Below are 23,432 nucleotides of genomic sequence, written 5' to 3'. Positions count from 1 at the left end.
GAGCAGCTGCGAGATTTGTCCGATCTTGGAATCTGGCTACTCATAATAGCTACACACAGTATCCCTGTTCTCCAAAGCTGCTAGAACTTGTGCTTGTACCATCTATTTTGTATATACACATATATATACACACACACACACACACATATATGGGGTGGTTTATTTTTATTTATTTATTTTTTAAATGAAAAATACAGTTTTTTTTAATTAGCAAAACACCACAACACTCCATTTACTTCATTTCAGATATATATTTTTTAATTTTCATTTGAATTGTAACATCTTCCTGTGCTGCTTCCGTTTACTGAGGAGATGAGAATCTGCCAAAGAACAGGATGGACTTGGTCTCATTGTGTCTGATGAAGAAGAGGAAGGGGTGATCTGCTGTGAAGGGCGTGTCTGCTATAAAACTTTCCAGCATGACCACAGCACCTGTGGCTGCAGCGGCCTCCGTGCCCTCCTCGTTCACCTTCACAAAGGCCTTGTGGGCCACCGTAGAAAGGAAGAGCCCAGCTTCACCGTTCATGCCAGACAGGTCAGCCTTTCCTGCACAGAACACGTCCTTCATACCCAGTTTAGCCAGAGGTTCATTCAGCTCGTAGTCTTCCTCCAGCTTGAACTTTGGCAGGTGAAGGACAACTTCTGAATCAACTTCCATGTTTTTCCTGTCGGTCCATTCATTCAGCCTCTCCTGTGTTAGCTCCTTCTCCAGCTGGAACACAGTTAATACATTTTGTCATATTTCTTTTGCTCCTGTTTAAATTCATTTTATAACTGGAATCAGGAGCTGTCTGTTAAATTCTTAAATGGTCAAATTTAAGTAAACTGAAGTGAAGCATTTGTGTAAATGACCTTTGAATGGTCAGACATAATTTGGTATTATTGTCATGTATATTTGTTTTGGAACTACCTGTGTTTTATTTTGAAGTCCATGCTTTTATTTTGAAACAGGAAACTAGCGCAAAACACAAGATGAAGGTTTGTTAATAACGTGGGTTTTACAATGTGGCCTCAAGACGATAGATCATGCATTTTGTCTGTATTAATTAATACCCGGCTGACAGTGGCACGAGTTTTGTTAATGTTACCTTTAATGTAATAAGTTATGTGCAATCAAAATGTTGTTTAGAGTTTTTGTAGTTGTAAGCTAGTAAAGTAAGAGCAAATCGGGTGAACTGAAGCAATGTCAAAAGAGAATTTTAGTTTCCAGTGAAAGGACTTACCACCTTTTGATTATGTAGGATTGAGAGGTGAAAAATACGCATAAGATTCATGATATAAAGTGAAAATTTGATGTTCATGTTATAGTTAGTGTTCAGGAGAAATGAGTGGTCCCTTAATATTTTGATTTTATGGTATTAATATTTTGGGTTTTCGACAGTGTTTTCACCAAATGTTTCAGTGAACCACACCTCCAATAAAAATTCTGTGAAGCATCAGTATAAGAGACCATCATTCAGTAAGGGATGCTACAAGAAGAGGTTTTCATGGCTTTTCTTTACAGGAACTTGTTTCTAGGCTGTGTACCTTTAGCAGAGGGTCTGAGCTGTCTGAGGACTCCTTAGGCAGCAGAATGAACATGCTGAGCTCCTCACCCACATAGGGCAGCGCCAGGATCTGCAAATCATGGTCGGCAATGTAGTTGTAGGGAAGCTTCTTCTTCTGGTACATCATCTGGACTGGTACGGTCTCATTCTGACAAACAGGAAATCCAGGCGACCAGATCATGTTATCATAAAGCTTCTGATGGTGCTTACCTTAAACGTTTTACAGTTTCCTGTATTCAAGCTTTTGTAACCTTCAGTTAAATTTCTACCTGTCTGATTTTAAAGGGCATCTCTTTGGTGTTTGCCTCCTCAAATCTGTTCATCCAGTTTCCCTTGAAGTAGACAGCATTGACCAGAACCAGTCTGGTATCTGCGTTGACTGTTCCTGGCTTCAGAAGGTCTTTTATCTTATCTGACAGGAAATACAGAAACAACAATATTTCATTATAATCCACAGAGGATGCTAAAATGATTCCCTGCTGTTCAGGCTGTGGAAGATGCACATTCTTACTTTCCGTCTGCTGCTCGACCCAGCTGTTGATCTCTGCTCTGCACGCCTCTGGAGCTCCGATGAAGTCCACAGCCCTCAGGTCTGCCTGGTAGTACTTCTGTGTGGCTTCAAGGAAGTCCTGCAGAGAGCAGACATCTGTTTATTAATCCAGTCTTTGTAATGAAGAACTTTATGAAGAGAATCATTGATGTGGACACTCACTGGGAGGAAGTGGGCAGTGTTTTCGCCATAAAGACGGTTGGCTAGTTTCAGGATGTAGGATGCAGATGGTGAGTTGATGTCAGCGTTCAGTTTCTGGAAGTCTGCATGGACGCCTTCACCTGATCTGAATGAGAGGGCCTGTGTGGCATTGAAGACAAAGACTGAACGGATGTGACACTGAGCCTGAGCGACCCTAATGTAACAATTTATGGTCCAAAAGCAGAAAGTGGGCAACTATTCTTTCAGCATCAGGTTTAATAATAACATTTAACATACTGTCAGTGTCACTGAGCGTCATGCTCTCACTCACTATACTGTCTGTAGGTTTTATGGACTTTGATGCCATTTAAAAACACAAATTGCTGATGTCAGACTGGGAACATCTTGGGATTCAGCGTTTTGGCCACATAAACAAAGCTTGCCATCTTATTACTATATGCATATTTGAATTGTACAGCACTTTGGTTTACCAGGTGTGTTTTTAAGGTGCTATATAAATAGATGATGATATAAAAAAAAACAAAAGAACAGACAGCCACATCTGACAAGACATTTTGTGGAAACAGGTCAAACTGACTGCTTTTAAAACGCAACGAGGGCTTGAAGTTGCACAGGCATGCTAGCTGATTAACTGATGGCGTGATGCAGGTAACAAGTGACAGTGAGCTGACCTGAGCCATCTGAGCTGCAGTGTTTCCTTTAGCTCCCAGGTAGACCATGGCCAGGGCTGAGATGATGCTCAGAGGAGAGACAAAGATGTTCCCAGCAGGGTTTGTCTGGCTCAGAGTGCCGAACAGCTCCAAGGCAAAGGCTGTGTTTGAGCTGTTGACGGCGGACATGGTTGATGGTGTTTTCCTGTAACATGCAAACAACCGTTTAAACTGCAACAGCCGGAAACACAACAAAAGACTTTATATTAAAGCAATGAGGAAAAAACGAACACCTTCAGGAAGTAACACCAGCACTGCTGGGAGAATATAGAAAATCACCCCAATCATCTGCCAGCTGTGCATTTATTTTAACAACCTGAGCCATTTTCACAAAGCGGGTTTCTGTGACTTAAGCACGCTTTACTCACTGAGTGCGAGAAATTCAAAGCAAGATGAGAAGAGAACGATAAGTCAAACTCGTAGACACAAAACGAGGATGAGCACAGGAATGAGGAAAGCGTATAAATAAGGTTGGTGGAATAAAGAAATGCGGTCCTACGGAAGATGATCAGGGCTTTAAAAAAGAAAAGTGGGGACTTTAATCTCAGAATTCTGTAAGAAAATTCGTCCCCACTTTTTTCTGTTTCCAGTGGCAGTGGAATCCTCTTCTGGTGATGGCTTGTTTTACAGAGAACAGCATGACTAGATCTCGTGTGTAAACCTGAACTCAGATCGATCGACTCTGACGGGAACGGTTGATGGGAATGTTTCAGAGAATGAAGTTTCTCTAGTGCAGTTCATTGTTAATTCATTTAGTTCCCACGAAACATGGAGCCTGTTCTAAAAAGCACATTTTACAGTCTGACTCTAATCTCGGACTGTAAGTTGATGAACTCACAGAACACAGTGCCTCCTCTCGGATCTGATTATTAAATATTACGGCTCCTCCAAACCAGCGGCCGCGGCAGGCTAAACATGGGGATACTGACGACACGCAACAATAACGCAGGAAATGCACTTCTGAGCTATTGTTCTCTTTATTCAACCATTATACTATTCAAACCACACATCAGTACATGGGATCCAATATAAAACAAATGCACAGACTGCATAAAGAAAGATGACTGCCACTCTAAGTTTTACACCAATTATTATGCCAAATTGCGATATCCACCCGCAGAACTAAACAAACTGCGCATTCAGTTGCGGTCAACAGAAAGTTTTACCCCATGCTCACCTTACCTTTCTGCTCATCAAACAGCAGGTGCGCTGAACAGGTGAGTGCAACAACATTTATTGCCCAAAACACACCCATGAGTCACGCCCCACAACCGTGCACCAATGCAGTGTGTGCATTTTAAATCAACCCTGTTAACCCCAAAAAGGAAAAACTCACATATGGCTCGTACAACATATGCACATACGTACACTCCTCTATAAAAGACTCCTGTGTTCTGGCCGGAAATGTTTCCTCATTGCTAACTGGTGTTATTTTTTTTTCTTCTGTTACATCATCCAGGACCTGTATCTCATGATGCCCTTCTGTACCTCTGTTAGCCGACTAACATCCTTCAAGGCTTTCCTGATTCTGGTATCCAGCTTTCTTCTTCTTTATGATGGGCATTCTTGATCTTCAGGGTGAGTTTGTTTTTTGAGATTTTTGATGAATATGTTATATATAAAAACAAAGAAACAACACTAAAATAATATTTTTTCTTTATTGATGATTGGAAGCACATTGAAGTGATGGTTATTCTTAAAACTTTCAACTTTCAACTGTTAACAGATGAAAGTGTCATATATTAAAAATGACTAGAATCATTTAATAACTGTAAAACAGCCAAAAATTCCCCTTTCCATGAAAGAACAGCGGCACACACAGCTGCATACAGTGTAGGAGTGATGGAGTTTTTAGAGTGTCAGCAGATGGCGATAGAGAGCTTGTGAGAGGGCCCGGCCTGACTGTGGAACTGTAATCTTTTTGACCTCACAGACTTCTGTAGAAGTGGAACTCTTTGCAACCATAGGAAAGATGTGATTTTTTTGGAAAAAAAGTTTGGAAATTCTCAGAGTTGTGCATTCTTGTGAACTTGCTTTATGTGGCCTTGGTGTTTCAGGTATTTCCATGCTCGGTTTACCCAGAGCAAATACAATGGTCAGTCACTCTTTTAGCACCAATTAGTGATCAACTTAAATATGACTGGAATATTTTTCTAGCAAACCTGGACTCCACATATTTCAGCTCAGTACTGGCATCAATAGGACAGTATGTTAACGAGCTCGCATTCTCAGCCTGGTCATTCCACAAGCTTCCTTTCAACCCACTCAGGTCAAATGCTCCTTGCGGCAGGTTCACGTTAATATAGAAGCATTTAGTGAAATGACTGCATTGTCTTACTGAGAGACTTCAACGCTCATGTGGGAAACTACAGTGAGACTTCCGGGGGCATGATTGGGAGGAACCGTCAGGTTCCGGCAGTCTTCCGCGGCCTACCTGCCCGTTATGTCCATGTGCGCTGTTTTTGTTTGTGTCGTCGAAGCGACCTCTCAACCCGGAAGTGTTCCTGTGCTGGAGGTAGCTGCTCCTGAGCTTCAGTCAACGCTGGATCATTGAGTTAACCCTCATCAGTATGGCCGTGATTGATAGTGTTTAGAACCTCGTGTCATGATGGGGTACGCTGGTGTGTTTATGGATTGGACCCAAAATCAGACTTAAACCAGCGTTCCTCCCTTTCCAGCCATTCCCCAACTGTCTGTGAATGGTACTCATGGCCATTGATCAGTGGTCCTTGATCAATGAGCTTTGATCAGTGGTTTTTCATCAATGGTCATGAGAATTTTCATACTAATGATCTGGGAACTGACCTCCCAGCCCATTGTTCATTCAGTGGTGCTAGTTTCAGTCATTATGTAAATGTACTGTTTATAAGATTGGGGAAACCTGCAGTCAGCTGAGACTGAAGAAGTCACTTGAAAGAGTGATGAAATGTTTCTCTCACTGAAAACGCTACATCCAGATGAACAGAATCAACTTTTTGGGTTTTACTTACCTGGATGATTGAGCGTGCATCAAGACATTCTTTTGATTTGGTTTAATAATATGCTGCAGCAGAGAGAGCACTCCGGTCAAACGCCAAACTCCTCTCTGAAGATGGGTACTGCCTTGTGCCTTATATTCAAAATGACAAAACATACAGACAAAGACATTCCACAACACTTACACATTGCCACATCACGTGGGTCTATACCTTTAGCTCATCCTCCCAGAGAGAGAGTTATGACCTTGTTTTTTACTTAACCGTCACCTAAAGATTAACTTCCTGAAGCCTCCTCCTTCTTCCATGAGTAAAGGAGAAGGAGTCCCACTATCTGTCTAATCCCCACAACGCCTGGATGTCTCTAACTTACTCACAATGACCTAACTGTGTTTGTGTAATAAAGCATAAAACACATATGTGATGCTATTATATATATGTATATAACTAAATGACACAAAAAGTGATATTACTATTACTAAAGTGAAATTGCAAAAACATTTGATCATAATAAAATAAAGAAATTTGCATCACGCCCACCTCCTCAGTCATGGTGGTTATCATGATTGCCACTGAAATAGTTTATCAGCATTTGGGTTTTTAGGTTTTTCATTTCAAAATTATGTCACTATGTGTTGTGCAATTTCAGATTTCTGCTGAGGGGGCTCAGTGACATATTTGCTGAACCTAGATGCCCAAGGCTCTTTCATAACCGCGACACTGCATCAGCGACAGGCAGGATTCACATGTTTGCATCATCCTTGCAAACTACTGTGTCACTGTTTCCTGATAGGGAGGTACATTTAGCATTGCTTTCATATCCTCCTGAGAACCAGCTTATTCATTTATTTCCTCTGCAATGGACATTTGTCTTTAGTCTATGTCTTTTGACTCATTTGAGATATCTTACTATGTCCTGATCTACTAAATAGAGGCCATCCTGGGCTTTCCATTGATGTCTGATGTGTTTGGGTGGGTGGCAAAAAAAGTTCAATGGAAAGATTCTTTTGTACTGAGGACGATATATCCACATGAGTCATTGTATGGAAGTTCATTCAATCCACCATATTGAGCCTTTTATATTAAAATCCATTGTGTAATCTCTCCTGCTGATTTTCTGCAAAGTGAAACTTCATAAGTCTATACAGGTTTTGCTTTGTGTAGCCACATGTGGAGTTTCTGTGCATTGTAGGCATGTTAATGATTAAATGCTGCACATCTTTCTTTGCTCATTGTCCATTAAATGTTGGCTGCCTCACCTGCTTGGCTGTCTGAATCCCACATGTCACGCCACAAATCACGCTTGTTTTCTCATGAGTATTCAGTCTTGGCTGTCACTGTCACTTGTTACTGTCACTACTGCAGTCCAATCATCTTCTTGCCTGCCTTCTTCGAACCATCAGCCTTCGTGTCGCATGGTTTAAATCTGTGCGCTCCATCATTTTCATGGATTGTATTTGTAGGGCTTCTCCTTCATCTACATAATCTGAACTGGACAGGTGACTAATGGTGTCATTTATATCTGTAGTGTGTGCTACAGGCCTGAGCATCATTTGAGAAATGTTGATACTGAACAGCATAAGCAGTGGAGTTAATCAGATATCAGTAAAGTCTGTGATGCTCTGTGTTTAATGTATAACCCCAATTTTAAAAAATGTTGACAGACTATGTAAAATGTAAATAAAAACAGACTGCAATGATTTTCCCACATTTTATTCTCAGCAAAACACAGAAAACACATCAGATGTTTAAACTGAGAAAAACTGATAATTTTGAGTAAAGCGCATCATGACTGTCTCAAAAAAGTTGGTACAGAGTGTTTGCCCCTGTGTAGCATTCCCTCGTCTTTTAACAAGCCTGTAAACATGTGACGCGAGCAGCTGCTAGATTTTTTTTGTGATGTTGGATTCCAACTGCTCATTTTTCATTGTGGTTGTAATACCTGCAGTATGCAGTTTAGCGTCATCATGGTGTAACATAAAAGGCCTTCCCTGAAAAATATGCTGCTGTAATAACTGTATATATTTTTCAGCATTGCTGGGGCCTTTCCATCTACTAGAATTTGTGCTTTTATACAAGTACCATCTCTTTTGAAAAGCAAAATATTTTATAGAAGGCACACAAACGTGTCTGATAAGTAGTTAAATATTTCAGTGAAAAATACAGTTTCAGAATTAGCAAAACATCACAACACAAAACTCAATGTCCTTTATTTCAGTGATTTATTTATTTGAATTGCAGCATCATCTCTCTCTTCTGTCTACTGAGGAGATGAGAATCTGCCAAAGAACAGGATGGACTTGGTCTTATTGTGTCTGATGAAGAAGAGGAAGGGGTGATCTGCTGTGAAGGGCGTGTCCGGTATATAACAACAAGCGCTGATCATAGCACCTGTGGCTGCAGCGGCCTCTGTGCCCTCCTCGTTCACCTCCACAAAGGCCTTGTGGGCCACCGTAGACAGGAAGAGCCTCCCTTCACCGTTCATGCCAGACAGGTCAGCTTTTCCTGCACAGAACACGTCCTTCATACCCAGTTTAGCCAGAGGATCATTCAGCTCGTAGTCTTCCTCCAGCTTGAACTTTGGCAGGTGAAGGACAACTTCTGAATAGCTGTTCATGCTTTTCCTGTCGGTCCATTCATTCAGCCTCTCCTGTGTTAGCTCCTTCTCCAGCTGGAACACAGTTAATACATTTTGTCATATTTCTTTTGCTCATATTTAAATTCATTTTATACATGAAATCAGAAGCGGTCTGTTAAATGATCAAATTTAATAAAGTAAGCACGTTTCTAGGCTGTGTACCTTCAGCAGAGGGTCTGAGCTGTCTGAGGACTCCTTAGGCAGCAGAATGAACATGCTGAGCTCCTCACCCACATAGGGCAGCTCCAGGATCTGCAAATCATGGTCAGCAATGTAGTTGTAGGGAAGCTTCTTCTTCTGGTACATCATCTGGACTGGTACGGTCTCATTCTGACACACAGGAAATCCAAGCGATCGGATCATGTTATCATAAAGCTTCTGATGGTGCTTACCTTAAACATTTTACAGTTTCCTGTATTCAGAGTTTTGATCCAGATTTTGTAACCTTCAGTTAAATTTCTACCTTTTTGATTTTAAAGGGCATCTCTTTGGTGTTTGCCTCATCAAATGGGTTCCTCCAGTTGCCCTTGAAGTAGACAGCATTAACCAGAGCCAGTCTGGTATCTGCGTTGACTGTTCCTGGCTTCAGAAGGTCTTTTATCTTATCTGACAGGAAATACAGAAACAACAATATTTCATTATAATCCACAGAGGATGCTAAAATGATTCTCTGCTGTTCAGGCTGTGGAAGATGCACACTCTCACTTTCTGTCTGCTGCTCGACCCAGCTGTTGATCTCTGCTCTGCACGCCTCTGGAGCTCCGATGAAGTCCACAGCCTTCAGGTCTGCCTGGTAGTACTTCTGTGTGGCTTCAAGGAAGTCCTGCAGAGAGCAGACATCTGTTTATTAATCCAGTCTTTGTAATGAAGAACTTTATGAAGAGAATAATTGATGTGGACACTCACTGGGAGGAAGTGGGCAGTGTTTTCTCCATAAAGACGGTTGGCTAGTTTCAGGATGTAGGATGCAGATGGTGAGTTGATGTCAGCGTTCAGTTTCTGGAAGTCTGCATGGACGCCTTCACCTGAGCTGAATGAGAGGGCCTGTGTGGCATTGAAGACAAAGACTGAACGGATGTGAAACTGAGCCTAAGCGACCCTAATGTAACAATTTATGGTCCAAAAGCAGAAACTGGACAACTTTATTCTTTCAGCATCAGGTTTAATAATAACATTTAACATACTGTCTGTCTCACTGAACATCATGCTCTCAGTAACTATACTGCTTGTGCGTTTTATGGACTTTCATGCCATTTATATAACACATTCTAGCTTCATATGTTATTTACATGATGGTATATTATTAGAACAATAAAGTTTTGACGTTATAACGTAATATAGTTCTATTTTTCTTTTGCCTGGGTGGCAGCTCAACGCTTCCGTAACTGCTTTTAAAATGCAACGAGGGCTGGAAGTTGCAGTCATGCTAGCTGATCAACTGATGGCGTGATGCAGGTAACAAGTGACAGTGAGCTGACCTGAGCCATCTGAGCTGCAGTGTCTCCTTTAGCTCCCAGGTAGACCATGGCCAGGGCTGAGCTGATGCTCAGAGGAGAGACAAAGCTGTTCCCAGCAGGGTTTGTCTGGCTCACAGTGCGGAACAGCTCCAAGGCAAAAGCTGTGTTTGAGCTGCTGACGGCGGACATGGCTGATGGTGTTTTCCTGTAACATGCAAACAACCGTTTAAACTGCTACGGCATTACATACCGGAAACACAACAGGAGACTTTAATACAAAGTATCGAGAAAAAGTGACTTTTTCAGGAGAGCGCATACAGACAGAAACCACCGCCCCCCCTCACTGAAGCTAAGACACCGGACTACCTGATTTACAGGGTGAGATATGAGTCTAACTGCAGTCCTTTGCTGGGTGTAAATAAAGTTGGAGGATTGAAGAAGGGCGGGCCTACGGAAGAGGATAGGGCTTTGGAGCGTAATGTCAGGGGAGGGGCCAAGATTTTTGGTTGAGGCGCCATATTTGCAGGCAAACAGAAACAAATGATCCCTATTGTCTTTGCTTAATGATTGGTTTTAGTCCTGGAAATCCACATTGCTGGCATTGCATGTTTCAACGTGTGTGTGGGTCGATTTGAATGATCCAGATGTAAGTGCAGCCACTCAGCCTAGCTGCAGATGTGTCACAAATTAGTCTTGTAGTAAACTATGGCAGTTGGCCACAGGTGGCAGTAGCGGACTGACCTCCATTTGAGACTGCTCCAGCTGCTATGTGATAGTCAGTAGATCCAGTGGCGGTCCTAGCCTGTTTGGCGCCCCGGGCGAACACGCCCTCTGGCGCGCCCCCCCCCCCCCCCCCCCCCCACACACACACACACACACGCACGCACACACACACATATGACCCTATATATAAAGAGAGAGAGAGAGTATGCATAGTATGCAAAGGGCTACCCAACAGACATCATAATTCGTCATACAATGAGAACAGGACAAATCAACAATTGACACTGACTAATTAATATTATATTATTGTATATATTCTTTGGAGTTTAGTCTCTTACTGTTACTATTTTTACCATTTCTTCTTGGAGGAACTGTAACCCACATAATTTCCTTAGGGATTAAGAAAGTATTCTGATTCTTAATGTTTTAGGATACATGACCTGCCATTATCCAATGACACATCTGCTTACCTGTTTCTTTTGCTCGTTTCTCCTTGTAGGAGCCATAATTAAATGTATTGAATTTTAATGATCACTGGGTTTTCATTTGTTTGGTTGCTATGGTGATGTGTAACGGGAGTCACGTGGGTGGTAGCGGTGACATTAAGAGGGCGTTGTCAGTCTGTCTTTCACTGGTTTGATTTTGACAGAGAGCAGGGCTGGGTAGCCGTAGATTTTGTTGACCGCAGCACAACGAGTTTCCCCTTGTTGCATTAGAGCTGTGATGTTTTAAGAGTTTGAATCGCGAGCCGATCACATTGCTCTGTAAACTTTTCAAGCACTTTAATAAACAAGCAAGCAATTCCACCTCTGGCATTATTGCGTACAGTTGACAGCGCGTCAGGCAAATAGGCAGGCTCAGTCCCCGGCCTCTAGCGACTGTGGAAGTCGCTACACTCCTCCTCTTCTTTCTCTTTTTTTTAAACTTTAAAAACGGGTTGTGTGTGAGACTTTAAATCAACAAAATATAAAATATACATTTTAAATTGTTATTGATCCCTTTACCCCTGGTCCTAAAGTGTATATTTATTTTCTTACTCTTCTTATAGTTATTGATTGTTTACTTGCACTGCTGTAACTGGAGCCTCGTCGTCTCGTCTCTCTGTATACTGTACTGTATGTAGCGGAGATGACAATAAAGTTTACTTTGACTTCAGCAGCGAGCAGGCGCACCGAGGGCTCTCGCGCTCACTTTTCACGTATAGAATTTCGAAAAAACATCGGTGCAAATTATAAGTCTGTATCATAATGTCTGCTCTTTTCGTGTTGTTGGTTTGTTTTTATTTTGTTTTATTTTGCAAGTTGGTTATTAGATGCTGCTCCAGCCAGCCAGAGAATCCCCCGCCGCCCCGCCCTCTCCTCCCTGTGCCGCAAGCAGCAGGCGCACCTCGCAAACGGAGGGCGCCCTTACTCCCAGCAAATGGGCGATAGAAAATCGATCGGTACCTATGCCATTCCCAATATGCGCTGGCATGATGTCGGGGCAGCATGAGTACGAGCATTTTTTTTTTTGCCGATGCCCGTGATGCCGCCCCCCACCACGATGCCGCCCCGGGCAACCGCCCGTGTCGCCCGTATCTAAAACCGCTACTGAGTAGATCTGCTACAAATTGCAGATCATATGCAAGTTTTGGAAATAAATCATGAATATTCCTCGCTTAGCATTAAAAGTAAACATTTCTAGCTCTCCCCCACACTCAAAAACAGATGACAAACCAACTGACACACCTGAGTCACTCACTGTCTTAAATGCACTCACTCTGTTTATTATTAATCACTGTGTAACTGCTGCAAATTCACAGTAACTGCCATCTCCTTACAAATGTTTATTATATTAACCACACTTATACAGACTGTATATAACTGCCAACTCTCTCCAGCCATGTTGGTGACTTACCTATATTGGCTGAAAATGTTCATTTCCAGAGAAAAAACAGACTATGCTTACAGGATGTGATGTTACAACACTAGTGAAATATGAATGCGTCATATATTTGTTCAAGACATATTTCTTTGTTATGGGAAGAAATATTGAAATCATCATGGCTGGAAGACTGTTTACTTAGCCTGGCAGGGCGAAGGACACTGTCTCAGCTGAACTCTGGGCACACACACACATACACATACACTGATACACACTCATCTCCCCTCCCTTTCCAAACGCCTTCGATGCCTGTCCCCCCACCCCGGGGAAGATGGTGGTCGACTGGACCAGCGCAGACATGCTGCAGGACCGGATGCGCTGTCTACACCGGCTCTCTCTTACCCTTTACCCGCCCCTGTTGCTTGTCTTGTGTTTCTATGGTGTATTGATAGTCATGTGCTCTTTGTGCTGAGGTGTTTTTTTTTCTGTTATCAAACTGTTCTCCCATTAGGAGCTCAGTCTGAGTGGAGTTTTTTTTCTACTCCTCTCACCTCATGTTATGTATTTTCGTTGTTTTTTCCTATCAGCCTACCTCTCTGAGATATCTTCCCAATGCGTTGTTTGTGTAAGTTTGGTCAGAAGGTTCCTTTGTAAGTGCGCATGCGCCATTAGCGTGCTGCCTGCTGTAACCTATAATTTCCTTCGGGATTAATAAAGTATTCTGATTCTGAACAAAGGGAGTGGTGATTTCTATAACTTTGTGCATATAATTTGGCATTTCTTACTGATGTAGGCCAAAAATAAATACATAATACCATTTCATTTATTTTAAAGGTTTATTTGCAAGACACAAAAACAGAAAAAATAGAACGTTCCAAATGTATTGTGCATGAAACGAATTCAAATGTGGCAATAGAGCCAGGTGCAGATGTGTGTCACAACTTAATCTGGCTGTAGGCTATGGCACTTGGCCACAGGTGGAGCTAGTTGACTCCATTTGAGTGCACACAAAGTAAACTGCACGCTTTAGTTGTGTAGCGAAAACACTGAAATCGGAGTAATAACACGTACAAGGGGAACGATAACGACGACAAGATGCTCCTGATCGTTTACTATTGCTGTCCTGTGAACAGCATCGGCGTGGTGTTAACTGTTTGCTGTTTTCGCGATCGCCTCCTGCATGAGAATATCGCCAGGTAAACAAGAGCAACAAGACGGACGAAGTGTGTTTGAGGTAACCTCACAAATATTAAAGATGAAATATTTGGTGTTTATTTGCTGTTTTATCGGTAGCAGCTCCTGAAAAGCAAGTCTACCACACTTCTGTTTGACCAACGCCAGTTAATCTGCGATGCCAGTTAATCTGGAACACCGGGGCCCCGCACCCAGATGTTCTTCTACTCTCGCTTGAAGCTAAAAATACATCTGAATGAGACTTTGGAGACCAAGTCATTCAATCGTTTGACCTCTGCTGTTAACTTTTTTTTGTTGCATCATCCAGGACCTGTATCTCATGATGCCCTACCTCTTTTAGCCGACTAACATCCTTCAGGGCTTCCCTGATTCTGGCATCCAGCTTTCTTCTTCCTCATGATGGGCATTCTTGATCTTCAGGATGAGTTTATTTTCCAAGCAATGGATATGTTAAATGTAAAAACAAAGAAATAAAAACAAACAAACAACACTAAAACAATCTTTTTTCTTTATTGCTGATGGGAAACATACGGAAGTGACTCCTTAAAATTTTTTTCTACGTTAATTATTAAGAGACGAAAGTGTTATATATTTAAACATGACTAGAATCATCTAATAACCTACAAAACAGCCCAAAATTATCCTTTCCATGAAAGAACAGCTGCATACAGTGTAGGAGTGATGGAGTTTTTAGAGTGTCAGCAGATGGCGATAGAGAGCTTGTGAGAGGGCCCGGCCTGACTGTGGAACCGTAATCTTTTTGGCCTCACAGACTTCAGTAGAAGTGGAACTTTTTGCAAACATAAGCAATGCTGATAGCTGCCCATTGAAAAGAATGCAGGTTTAACGACCTTGCAAGGCACTGGCTTCTTTTTCCAGACCTCTGTATCCATGTCCATATTTTATCATGAATTAGTTCCAGCAAATAATTTACTGCCAGTTTGAGGTTTGGTGATTCATGTGAGTCCGTTTCTTTCAACGGCAAAAACGACTTTACTTTTTTTTTTTGACATATTTGTGTCTCCCTTGAGGAGTCAACTATTTAGTGGAGTGCCCATTGAAATTGATCATAAGATCAAAGTCATAATTTCCATTTTGTTGAGATGCCCTGCTCTCTGTATCAAAATTCCTCTCCTGATATTGCTGCACCTTTACCTCTCTCAGTGCACATGGATCTATTATTATATACAAACTGATCACCAGTTCTCTCTCCTTCATCTGCAGCTGATTCTTCTCATTTCAAAGCTGTATGTATAAAGCTTCTATCAGAATGGTAAAGTGGTGTGCTGTATGTTGTTGTCTCCAGCCTGAGGAACATAAAAATAACAGTGGCTCCACACTGCTCTCCAACTGTCATTGGCATTGTATGCATCCCCCTTATTACGTGACATATAGCTGCATCTCACCGAGCACAGTACAATAACTCTTTTTGTTCTTCACATTTTCTTGTTTCAAGATGTGAATCTAAGGAGCTTTCAGTTACAACTAATAAGATGCAATATCTGCCCATACTGTTCTAGGGTGAAATTTACAAAGCTTCTTACTAAACATATAACAGCTTTAGCAGCTTCACAAAGCTTTCTATCATCTCTCCTCCACAAATGATCTGCTGTAACCCTGGACGATACTGGGTAGAATGAACATGCTGAGCTCCTCTCCCATATAGGGCAGCTCCAGGATCTACATATGCAAAAGCAGCTTGGTTGTTATCACTAAAGTCTGTGATGCTCTGTTGTTAAACACAGAGCAGGAGAAATGGTGCTGAACCCTTTGTGTAATATATAATCCCAATCTAAAAAAATGTTGAGAGACGATGTAAATAAAAACAGAGTGCAGTGATTTTCCCACATTTTATTCTCAATAAAACACAGAAAACACATCAGATGTGTAAACTGAGAAAAATTGATAATTTTAAGCAAGAAAGGTCTTCAAATATGATGGCAGAGTCGTGTTTTCCACTGTGTAGCATTCCCTCTTCTTTTAACAACGGTGTGTAAACATGTGATGAGAACAGCTGCTAGATTTTTGTCCGTTCTCAGATTCTATGTCATGGTCCTGGGTCATTTTGACCCAGTGTTCTCAGTTTTCTTGTGTTTTTGTATTATGTTAAGTTTATTTGTTATTTTAAGGATTTATTCTATGGTTCCTAGGTTGTTCTGTTTAGTTTATTAGATTCCCCCTTGTGTCTTTGCCCTCTGTATGTCTTCCTTTATTGAATTGTGAGTTCTTGTGCTTTGTTTCCTCTCCCTGTTTTGTTCCATCATGTTTCCCCTGCCTGTCATGTCTCTGCTCTCCCTCGTGTTCTCTCTCCCCCTCCAGTCTGTGTCTCGGTGTACTTCCTGTTTTACTTTGATAGTCTCCCGTCAGTGTACATCATGGTGTTTGCTCCTGCCCTTTCTCGTTATGGTTATTCGTTATCAGCTGCCCGTTCCATAGATACTAATGCACCATCATACCATCAGAGATGCAGACTCTTGATAATAAGTTGGATTTTCCTCTTCAGTCTGGAGGACACAGTACCCATGTTCTCCAAATCTGCTAGAACTTGTGCTTTTATACAAATACCATCTATTTTATTTAAAAAAATGTAATGAAAAATAGAGTTCGTAATTAGCAAAACATCACAATACAAAACTCAATTTGCTTTATTTCAGAGATTTTTTTTATTTGAATTGCAACATCATCTTTCTCTGCTGCTTCTGTCTACTGAGGAGATGAGAATCTGCCAAAGAACAGGATGGACTTGGTCTTATTGTGTCTGATGAAGAAGAGGAAGGGGTGATCTGCTCTGAAGTGTGTGTCCGGTATATAACAAAGTAGCTTGATCACAGCACCTGTGGCTGCAGCAGCCTCCGTGCCCTCCTCATTAACCTCCACAAAGGCCTTGTGGGCCACCGTAGACAGGAAGAGCCTCCCTTCACCGTTCATGCCAGACAGGTCAGCCCTTCCTGAACAGAACACGTCCTTCATACCCAGTTTAGCCAGAGGATCATTCAGCTCGTAGTCTTCCTCCAGCTTGAACTTTGGCAGGTGAAGGACAACTTCTGAATCATCTTCCATGTTTTTCCTGTCGGTCCATTCATTCAGCCTCTCCTGTGTTAGCTCCTTCTCCAGCTGGAACACAGTTAATACATTTTGTCATATTTCTTTTGCTCATATTTAAATTCATTTTATACATGAAATCAGGAGCTGTCTGTTAAATTCTTAAATGATCAAATTTAATAAAGTAAATTAAAGTGAAGCAGAAGAGTTTTTGTGGCTTTTCTTTACAGGAACTTGTTTCTAGGCTGTGTACCTTCAGCAGAGGGTCTGAGCCGTCTGAGGACTCCTTAGGCAGCAGAATGAACATGCTGAGCTCCTCACCCACATAGGGCAGCTCCAGGATCTGCAAATCATGGTCAGGAATGTAGTTGTAGGGAAGCTTCTTCCTCTGGTGCATCATCTGGACTGGTACGGTCTCATTCTGACACACAGGAAATCCAGGCGACCAGATCATGTTACTATAAAGCTTCTGATGGTGCTTACGTTAAACATTTTAAACTGTTTCCTGTATTCAGACTTTTGATCCAGAATTTGTAACCTTCAGTTAAATTTTTACCTTTTTGATTTTAAAGGGCATCTCTTTGGTGTTTGCCTCATCAAATGGGTTCCTCCAGTTGCCCTTGAAGTAGACAGCATTGACCAGAGCCAGTCTGGTATCTGCGTTGACTGTTCCTGGCTTCAGAAGGTCTTTTATCTTATCTGACAGGAAATACAGAAACAACAATATTTCATTATAATCCACAGAGGATGCTAAAATGATTCCCTGCTGTTCAGGCTGTGGAAGATGCACACTCTCACTTTCTGTCTGCTGCTCGACCCAGCTGTTGATCTCTGCTCTGCACGCCTCTGGAGCTCCGATGAAGTCCACAGCCTTCAGGTCTGCCTGGTAGTACTTCTGTGTGGCTTCAAGGAAGTCCTGCAGAGAGCAGACATCTGTTTATTAATCCAGTCTTTGTAATGAAGAACTTTATGAAGAGAATCATTGATGTGGACACTCACTGGGAGGAAGTGGGCAGTGTTTTCTCCATAAAGACGGTTGGCTAGTTTCAGGATGTAGGATGCACATGGTGAGTTGATGTCAGCGTTCAGTTTCTGGAAGTCTGCATGGACGCCTTCACCTGATCTGAATGAGAGGGCCTGTGTGGCATTGAAGACAAAGACTGAAAGGATGTGAAACTGAGCCTGAGCGACCCTAATGTAACAATTTATGGTCCAAAGGCAGATATTGGGCAACTATTCTTTCAGCATCAGGTTTAATAATAACCCTCACTGTGAAACTGTTATATGCTGTTAATTTAATATTTACTTTAAGTCTATAAGAGGCTGTTATGATGTGTTATGCTAGAGTTTATTATTTATGTTCTTGACCACTGTCCCAGTTTCAAAAAATTCTTATTGCACCTATATTTTTGTGGTGGGATGTGGTTTGTGGCTCAGCTGCAGAGGAGGGGTGGATCAGTGGGTTCAGGGTGTGGTGTCAGGAGAGACTGATTCAAACACCTGACCTCCATCATCTAATCACGTCTCTCCTTTTAAGGATTCTGCTGGACGAGGAGGGAGCAGTGTGGTGTGCTGAGAAGGACAAGGTAGATGTAAAGCTGTGTGAACAAAGTGTGTCAAAAAAAACAAGAAAACTTTTCCTGTAAGTGTTATTCCTTTTGGCAGGTTAACTGTATGATAATGGGTATAATTATTTGTCCATGTTAAAGTTATGCCTCAGTACTTTGATACCATGTTGGAAGGATTATTTAGTAGTAAGTTAATAGCAGTGGCCATAATCTCCTGCGATGATTACATCCAGCAGCATTAGGAATAATGGACTTTTCTATTGTTTAGTTTAACTGTTGCTAGTTTTCCATGTTCGTGCCTTACTATTAGCAACTTGTAATACGTGCTATTTTTTTTTTTCTTTTCAAATATTTATCTGTTGCTATTACCTGCGTCTCACAGCATGACTATTATGTAATTACTTCTTTGTTTACTTCTGCTTTACTGGCAGATGGCAACCCATTAGTTAGAGCAGGTAGTTGTACTGCCTGCTAGTGGAAGAGAATGTAATTGTTCTGCACGTTACTGACGCCGGTCGCTTAGAGTGCTAATCAGGTGGAACCGGATAATCTTCCAGGGCACACCTATGCGCTGTGGCGCAGTGGTTGGGGGAATACTGCTCTACAGTGACCCCTTGTGGACACTGAGATATTGCGGTGTTGTGTAGATGTGATTGTTTTCGTAGTTATCTACGAAAACTGCCTGTTTCTGTTTTCAGAAAACCATGCTCATAAGTCACACCTACTGTATTCTCTACAACAATAAGTTCAAGTATGGCTGCACCAAATTTGGATTGAGCCTGGAAAGCTCTCTGATGTAAATAATTCTTCTGTGGAACTTGGTTAAAGACCGTTAACCCAACTCCTGCGGTCTTTCTGACAGAAGACTTAGTCCAGACTTGTATACCCAGCATTCATGTATGTCTGTATGTATGAATGCATATAGTCTATAGTGTGGATGGGTCCTTATTCTGGTCACAATCTTAAATAATGGTTTGTTTTCAACACACTACCATGGGATGAACATGTGGAAGATCTACTTTTGCTACTGTGTGTAAAGCCAGTTTGATATGTTATTTGCACATCCATAGAGTTAAGGTTCAGAGGCACTACATGTTTTACAATGGTTCTTATTTGCCCATTAACATCAACACTAGAAAAGCTGCAAGTGTAAAGTATTTGCTTGGCACTGGCAATATATCAGGGTTTAGCACCAAAACATCTTAGTTAACCAAAATAAAAATAGAAACAAGACTTTTGAAATAAAATCTTCAATTATCGATTTTCCGATTAAAATCTATTTTTAGCTTTAATAAAGCGATATCGATTCATTAAATCCTGAATCAATTTTTAAATATAAATATATTTTGCCAGAAACGCCAGAATCTCAGGTTAAAGCTTTCATTTCAACAACCATCTCAAATCTCTGTTTTCTGCATTATTTGCTTGCTTGTTACGCACCAGTCTACCGTTGTATACAGTGCTGTCAGCTGCTGGTTTTTGTTTTGTTTGTTTTTTTTCAAAAATGACCTCCAATAAGAAAGTCTCATTTCTGCTGTTCAATACTGAAGAAATGTAAACTTTTTAAAATTGTACCAAATTGCAAAATGCTTATCCGTGTCTCTAATAAAACCTCTGTAACTTTGCTCTACTTCATTTTAGCAGCATCAGGTAATGTTCATATGTTGACTTCAGTTTTTGTTCTACTGAACAATATTTTTAAGGTGGTTATCTGCTATGAAAAGCCAGGCCAGGAAAATCTCATTTGTTTTCTGTGTTTTATCCTCAGTTACTTTGACACAAAGCCATCTGCTGTGATGCTTACACCTCTGAAGTTATGCAAGTCTCAGTACTAATAAATGATCAGAATTAAAATATTTTTGACTGTCTGAGGCAAAATTTCCCTGAATCGGGGATCGAGTCAGGACCTTGTGAATTGGAGAGATTATAGAAATCAGTGATGATACCCAGCCCTGTAGAGGAGGTAATTTAGCCAATTAATTCAGCTGTGTTTGATCAAGGACACATCTAAAACGTGCAGAACACCGGCCCTTGAGCCCTGTACTAGACAGTTAAAGAAAAAGGCATGAAGGTGGAATTCAGTTACTAAATTTAAGCATCATCAGCTGAGCTTCAAATTCATCTGTTATACTCTGCACCACCACCACTGTGTACTAGTCAGATATGTTTTATTTTAAATTAATCACTGTACTGCAATCTAACCTGTTTATCCTGCACTAAACTGCAGAGCATTGTAATGTAGTCTTTAAATAACACAGGTCGTCTACCTCATTTTGATTAGCAGCATGTTTCACAATATCATCAAAACAAACAAAACAAAACAGTTGGCTCTCTTTCTTTTCTCTCTCTGTGAAATACAGCAACTGGACCTCTGGCGATGCAGGAAGAGTCTCAAAAAATAACCAATGTGTTGTTTGTGCTGTTGTTAAACACATGAACTTTAACATGACACTAATAACTTCAATAATATCTTCAACAATAATCATAAGCCTTTTCTATATGGAAAAACACAGACAGCCACATCTGACAAGACGTTTTGTGGAAACAGGTCAAACTGACTGCTTTTAAAATGCAACGAGGGCTTGAAGTTGCACAGGCATCATACTAGCTGATCAACTGATAGCGTGGTGCAGGTAACAAGTGACAGTGAGCTGACCTGAGCCATCTGAGCTGCAGTGTCTCCTTTAGCTCCCAGGTAGACCATGGCCAGGGCTGAGCTGATGCTCAGAGGAGAGACAAAGATGTTTCCAGCAGGGTTTGTCTGGCTCAGAGTGCCGAACAGCTCCAAGGCAAAGGCTGTGTTTGAGCTGCTGACGGCGGACATGGCTGATGGTGTTTTCCTGTAACATACAAACAACCGTTCAAACAGCTACAGCATTACATACCGGAAACACAACAGGAGACTTTAGATTAAAGTATCGAGAAAAAAGTGACTTTTTTAGGAGAGCGCATACAGACACAAACCACCGCTGGAGCTGCCCCACCCACTGAAGCTAAGACACCGGACACGGCCAGTGTTGCCAACTCCTCAGTAAGGAAAATCGCTATTGGTTGTCCTAAAAGTCGCTAAATGACGTCATCACCTAATTTGCATAATTGGTCATGCTAATATAATTGTAACCTATGTTGTTGGAGAGAGAAATAACATCGTGGAAGAGACATAAAGTGAGTAAAAAACGTCCTAAATGCATTTAGAGTTTATTTAGAACTACAAATTAAATTTCTTTTAGCAATTATTGTTTTTTAAATGTCGCAATTCCAACCCTGCCCCTTTACCCGGGCTTGGACCGGCAAAAGTGACCCGAACTAGCCACTCTGGTGGAGTTACTTTGTGTGTGTGTGTTTATAAGTAGTTTTAAACCTTGTGATCCACAAAACAGCATAAGAGTAAAAGAACTGACTGCGTTACAGCACCCGCTGCTTGTTGAGAGTAAAAGCGATACGCGCTTTCACGTCTTTTTAGTCGACTTTTTTTTTTTTTAGAAAAAAAGTCGCTAGGGGGTCTGAAAACTCGCTAAATATAGCGACAAAGTCGCTAAGTTGGCAACACCGGACACGGCGCAGCCCGTTTCAGACACTTGTCAACAGCGACTCTCTGCTCGCTTTATGAGACTACAAGCTACTTTATTCACAAGAAGACATTGTTTAAAAGTAATACACACATAAAACGCTTTACTTGCTGTGTGCGAGAAAGTCAAAGCAAGACAAAGGAAAGTAAAACTATACACACACAAAACCGAGGACAAATCCAGAGGACTACCTGATTTAGGACTGCGGTGAGATATGAGTCTAACTGCAGTCATTTGGTGGAATGAAGAAGGGCGGTCCTACGGAAGAGGGTTAGGGCCACTGGGGGAAAAAATAGTTCTTCCACTCTTGCGTGCAGCTAAGAATAAACCCTGAATGGGACTTTGGAGACCAAATCATTCAATCGTTCGACCTCTGCTGTTGACTTTTTTGTTTTTGTTTTGTTACATCATCCAGGACCCGTATCTCATGACGACTAACAAGGCACCCGCGATTCTGGCATCCAGCTTTCTTCTTCTCCATGACGGGAATTCTTGATCTTCAGGATGAGTTTATTTTCCCAGCAATGAATATGTTAAATGTAAAAACAAAGAAACAAAAACAAACAACAACACTAAAATAATCTTTTTATCTTTATTTATAATGGGAAGCATGTTGAAGTGATGTTAAAAAAAGTCTAACTTTAATTATTAACACTAGAAGTCCCAGAGAAGAGCCATTTGGCTTTTCTACCTATAAAACCCACCGTCGAGCCAAATGGCTGGTAGGCTTTTAGCTAATATCCTTAATCACCTGTGAACAGCTGCTTTTGTTATGTAAATAAGGTGGGGCCATGCTGAACCACTTGGAGTGGTTAGTTTCCTGAGCCACAAGGAAACTTGTGTTTCAGTTTGCCTTAGGGAGAAATCAACACACATGGGTGTATTTCCTTTGTTGCTGAGATTTATTGATAAAACAGTACAAAAAAATAAAAAACAACCATTTGTACACATATTTACAAATAACAATAAAAAGTGAGTGAGTACATTTCAACATTTTCAGCAATCACTCACAATCCTGGCACTGCTATGGTATCTGTAGTCTGCATTTACCACATGTGTATCTGTAGCAGTGAACACATCGCACAGTGGCATGATTGTTCTTGCATTTGTGTTTGACCTCACACGTGGCTCTTTTTCCAGGGCTAGGTGTGGAGGGTTGTGTCTGAGGCAACTGTTCTTTTCTTGCCTTCTTCCCAGCCATATGAGAGTTAGCCAACTCTCTTGCAAACTCCACCAGGAAGTCCACCCGTCTTTCCTGCGTCCCGGTGCATGCTTGATACAGCACATGTGCATTCAGTGCTCCCATGTCAATCATGTTATAGAACACAGCAACTGGCCAGTGCCGTGTTCCTCTGCGGACCGTGTACTCCCGCACCATCTGGTCCATCACATCCACGCCACACTTTGTGGTGTTGTAAAGGGTGACAGTGTTTG

General features: G+C 41.4%; 3 protein-coding genes across 5 annotated transcripts; all 3 read right to left on the bottom strand.

Moving 5' to 3' along the window:
• Positions 1-301: 301 nt before the first annotated feature.
• LOC134615598 (leukocyte elastase inhibitor-like) lies at positions 302-3,098 on the bottom strand. The gene is made up of 6 exons (XM_063460149.1): positions 2,931-3,098; positions 2,260-2,397; positions 2,059-2,176; positions 1,817-1,959; positions 1,528-1,695; positions 302-712 (listed from the first exon to the last, which is right to left on the bottom strand). Exons 1-6 carry the CDS (start codon positions 3,096-3,098, stop codon positions 302-304), a joined length of 1,146 nt encoding a protein of 381 aa, XP_063316219.1.
• A 4,556-nt stretch (positions 3,099-7,654) lies between these two features.
• On the bottom strand, positions 7,655-10,484 carry LOC134615597 (leukocyte elastase inhibitor-like). Its single transcript, XM_063460148.1, has 7 exons — positions 10,406-10,484; positions 10,061-10,244; positions 9,489-9,626; positions 9,288-9,405; positions 9,046-9,188; positions 8,745-8,912; positions 7,655-8,615 (listed from the first exon to the last, which is right to left on the bottom strand). Exons 2-7 carry the CDS (start codon positions 10,226-10,228, stop codon positions 8,205-8,207), a joined length of 1,146 nt encoding a protein of 381 aa, XP_063316218.1. The 5' UTR covers positions 10,229-10,244; positions 10,406-10,484; the 3' UTR covers positions 7,655-8,204.
• Positions 10,485-15,710: 5,226 nt separating this feature from the next.
• Positions 15,711-22,259, bottom strand: LOC134615755 (leukocyte elastase inhibitor-like). Of its 3 annotated transcripts, none has more exons than XM_063460389.1 (7): positions 22,190-22,259; positions 21,086-21,269; positions 17,861-17,998; positions 17,660-17,777; positions 17,418-17,560; positions 17,115-17,282; positions 15,711-16,933 (listed from the first exon to the last, which is right to left on the bottom strand). In XM_063460389.1, the coding sequence occupies exons 2-7, from the start codon at positions 21,251-21,253 to the stop codon at positions 16,523-16,525; spliced, it is 1,146 nt and encodes a 381-aa protein (XP_063316459.1). In that variant the 5' UTR covers positions 21,254-21,269; positions 22,190-22,259; the 3' UTR covers positions 15,711-16,522. The 3 variants fall into 3 exon arrangements, with proteins under 3 accessions (XP_063316459.1, XP_063316460.1, XP_063316458.1); XM_063460390.1 differs by having other exon boundaries at positions 22,160-22,225; XM_063460388.1 differs by lacking the exon at positions 22,190-22,259 and adding an exon at positions 21,384-21,451 and having other exon boundaries at positions 15,712-16,933.
• Between the last annotated feature and the right edge of the window lie 1,173 nt (positions 22,260-23,432).

This window comes from Pelmatolapia mariae, linkage group LG17 (genome assembly GCF_036321145.2).
Source record: "Pelmatolapia mariae isolate MD_Pm_ZW linkage group LG17, Pm_UMD_F_2, whole genome shotgun sequence".
Taxonomy (NCBI): Eukaryota; Metazoa; Chordata; class Actinopteri; order Cichliformes; family Cichlidae; genus Pelmatolapia; species Pelmatolapia mariae.
Note: the sequence above shows the minus strand (reverse complement) of the source record. Positions and strands in the feature narration are given on the sequence as shown.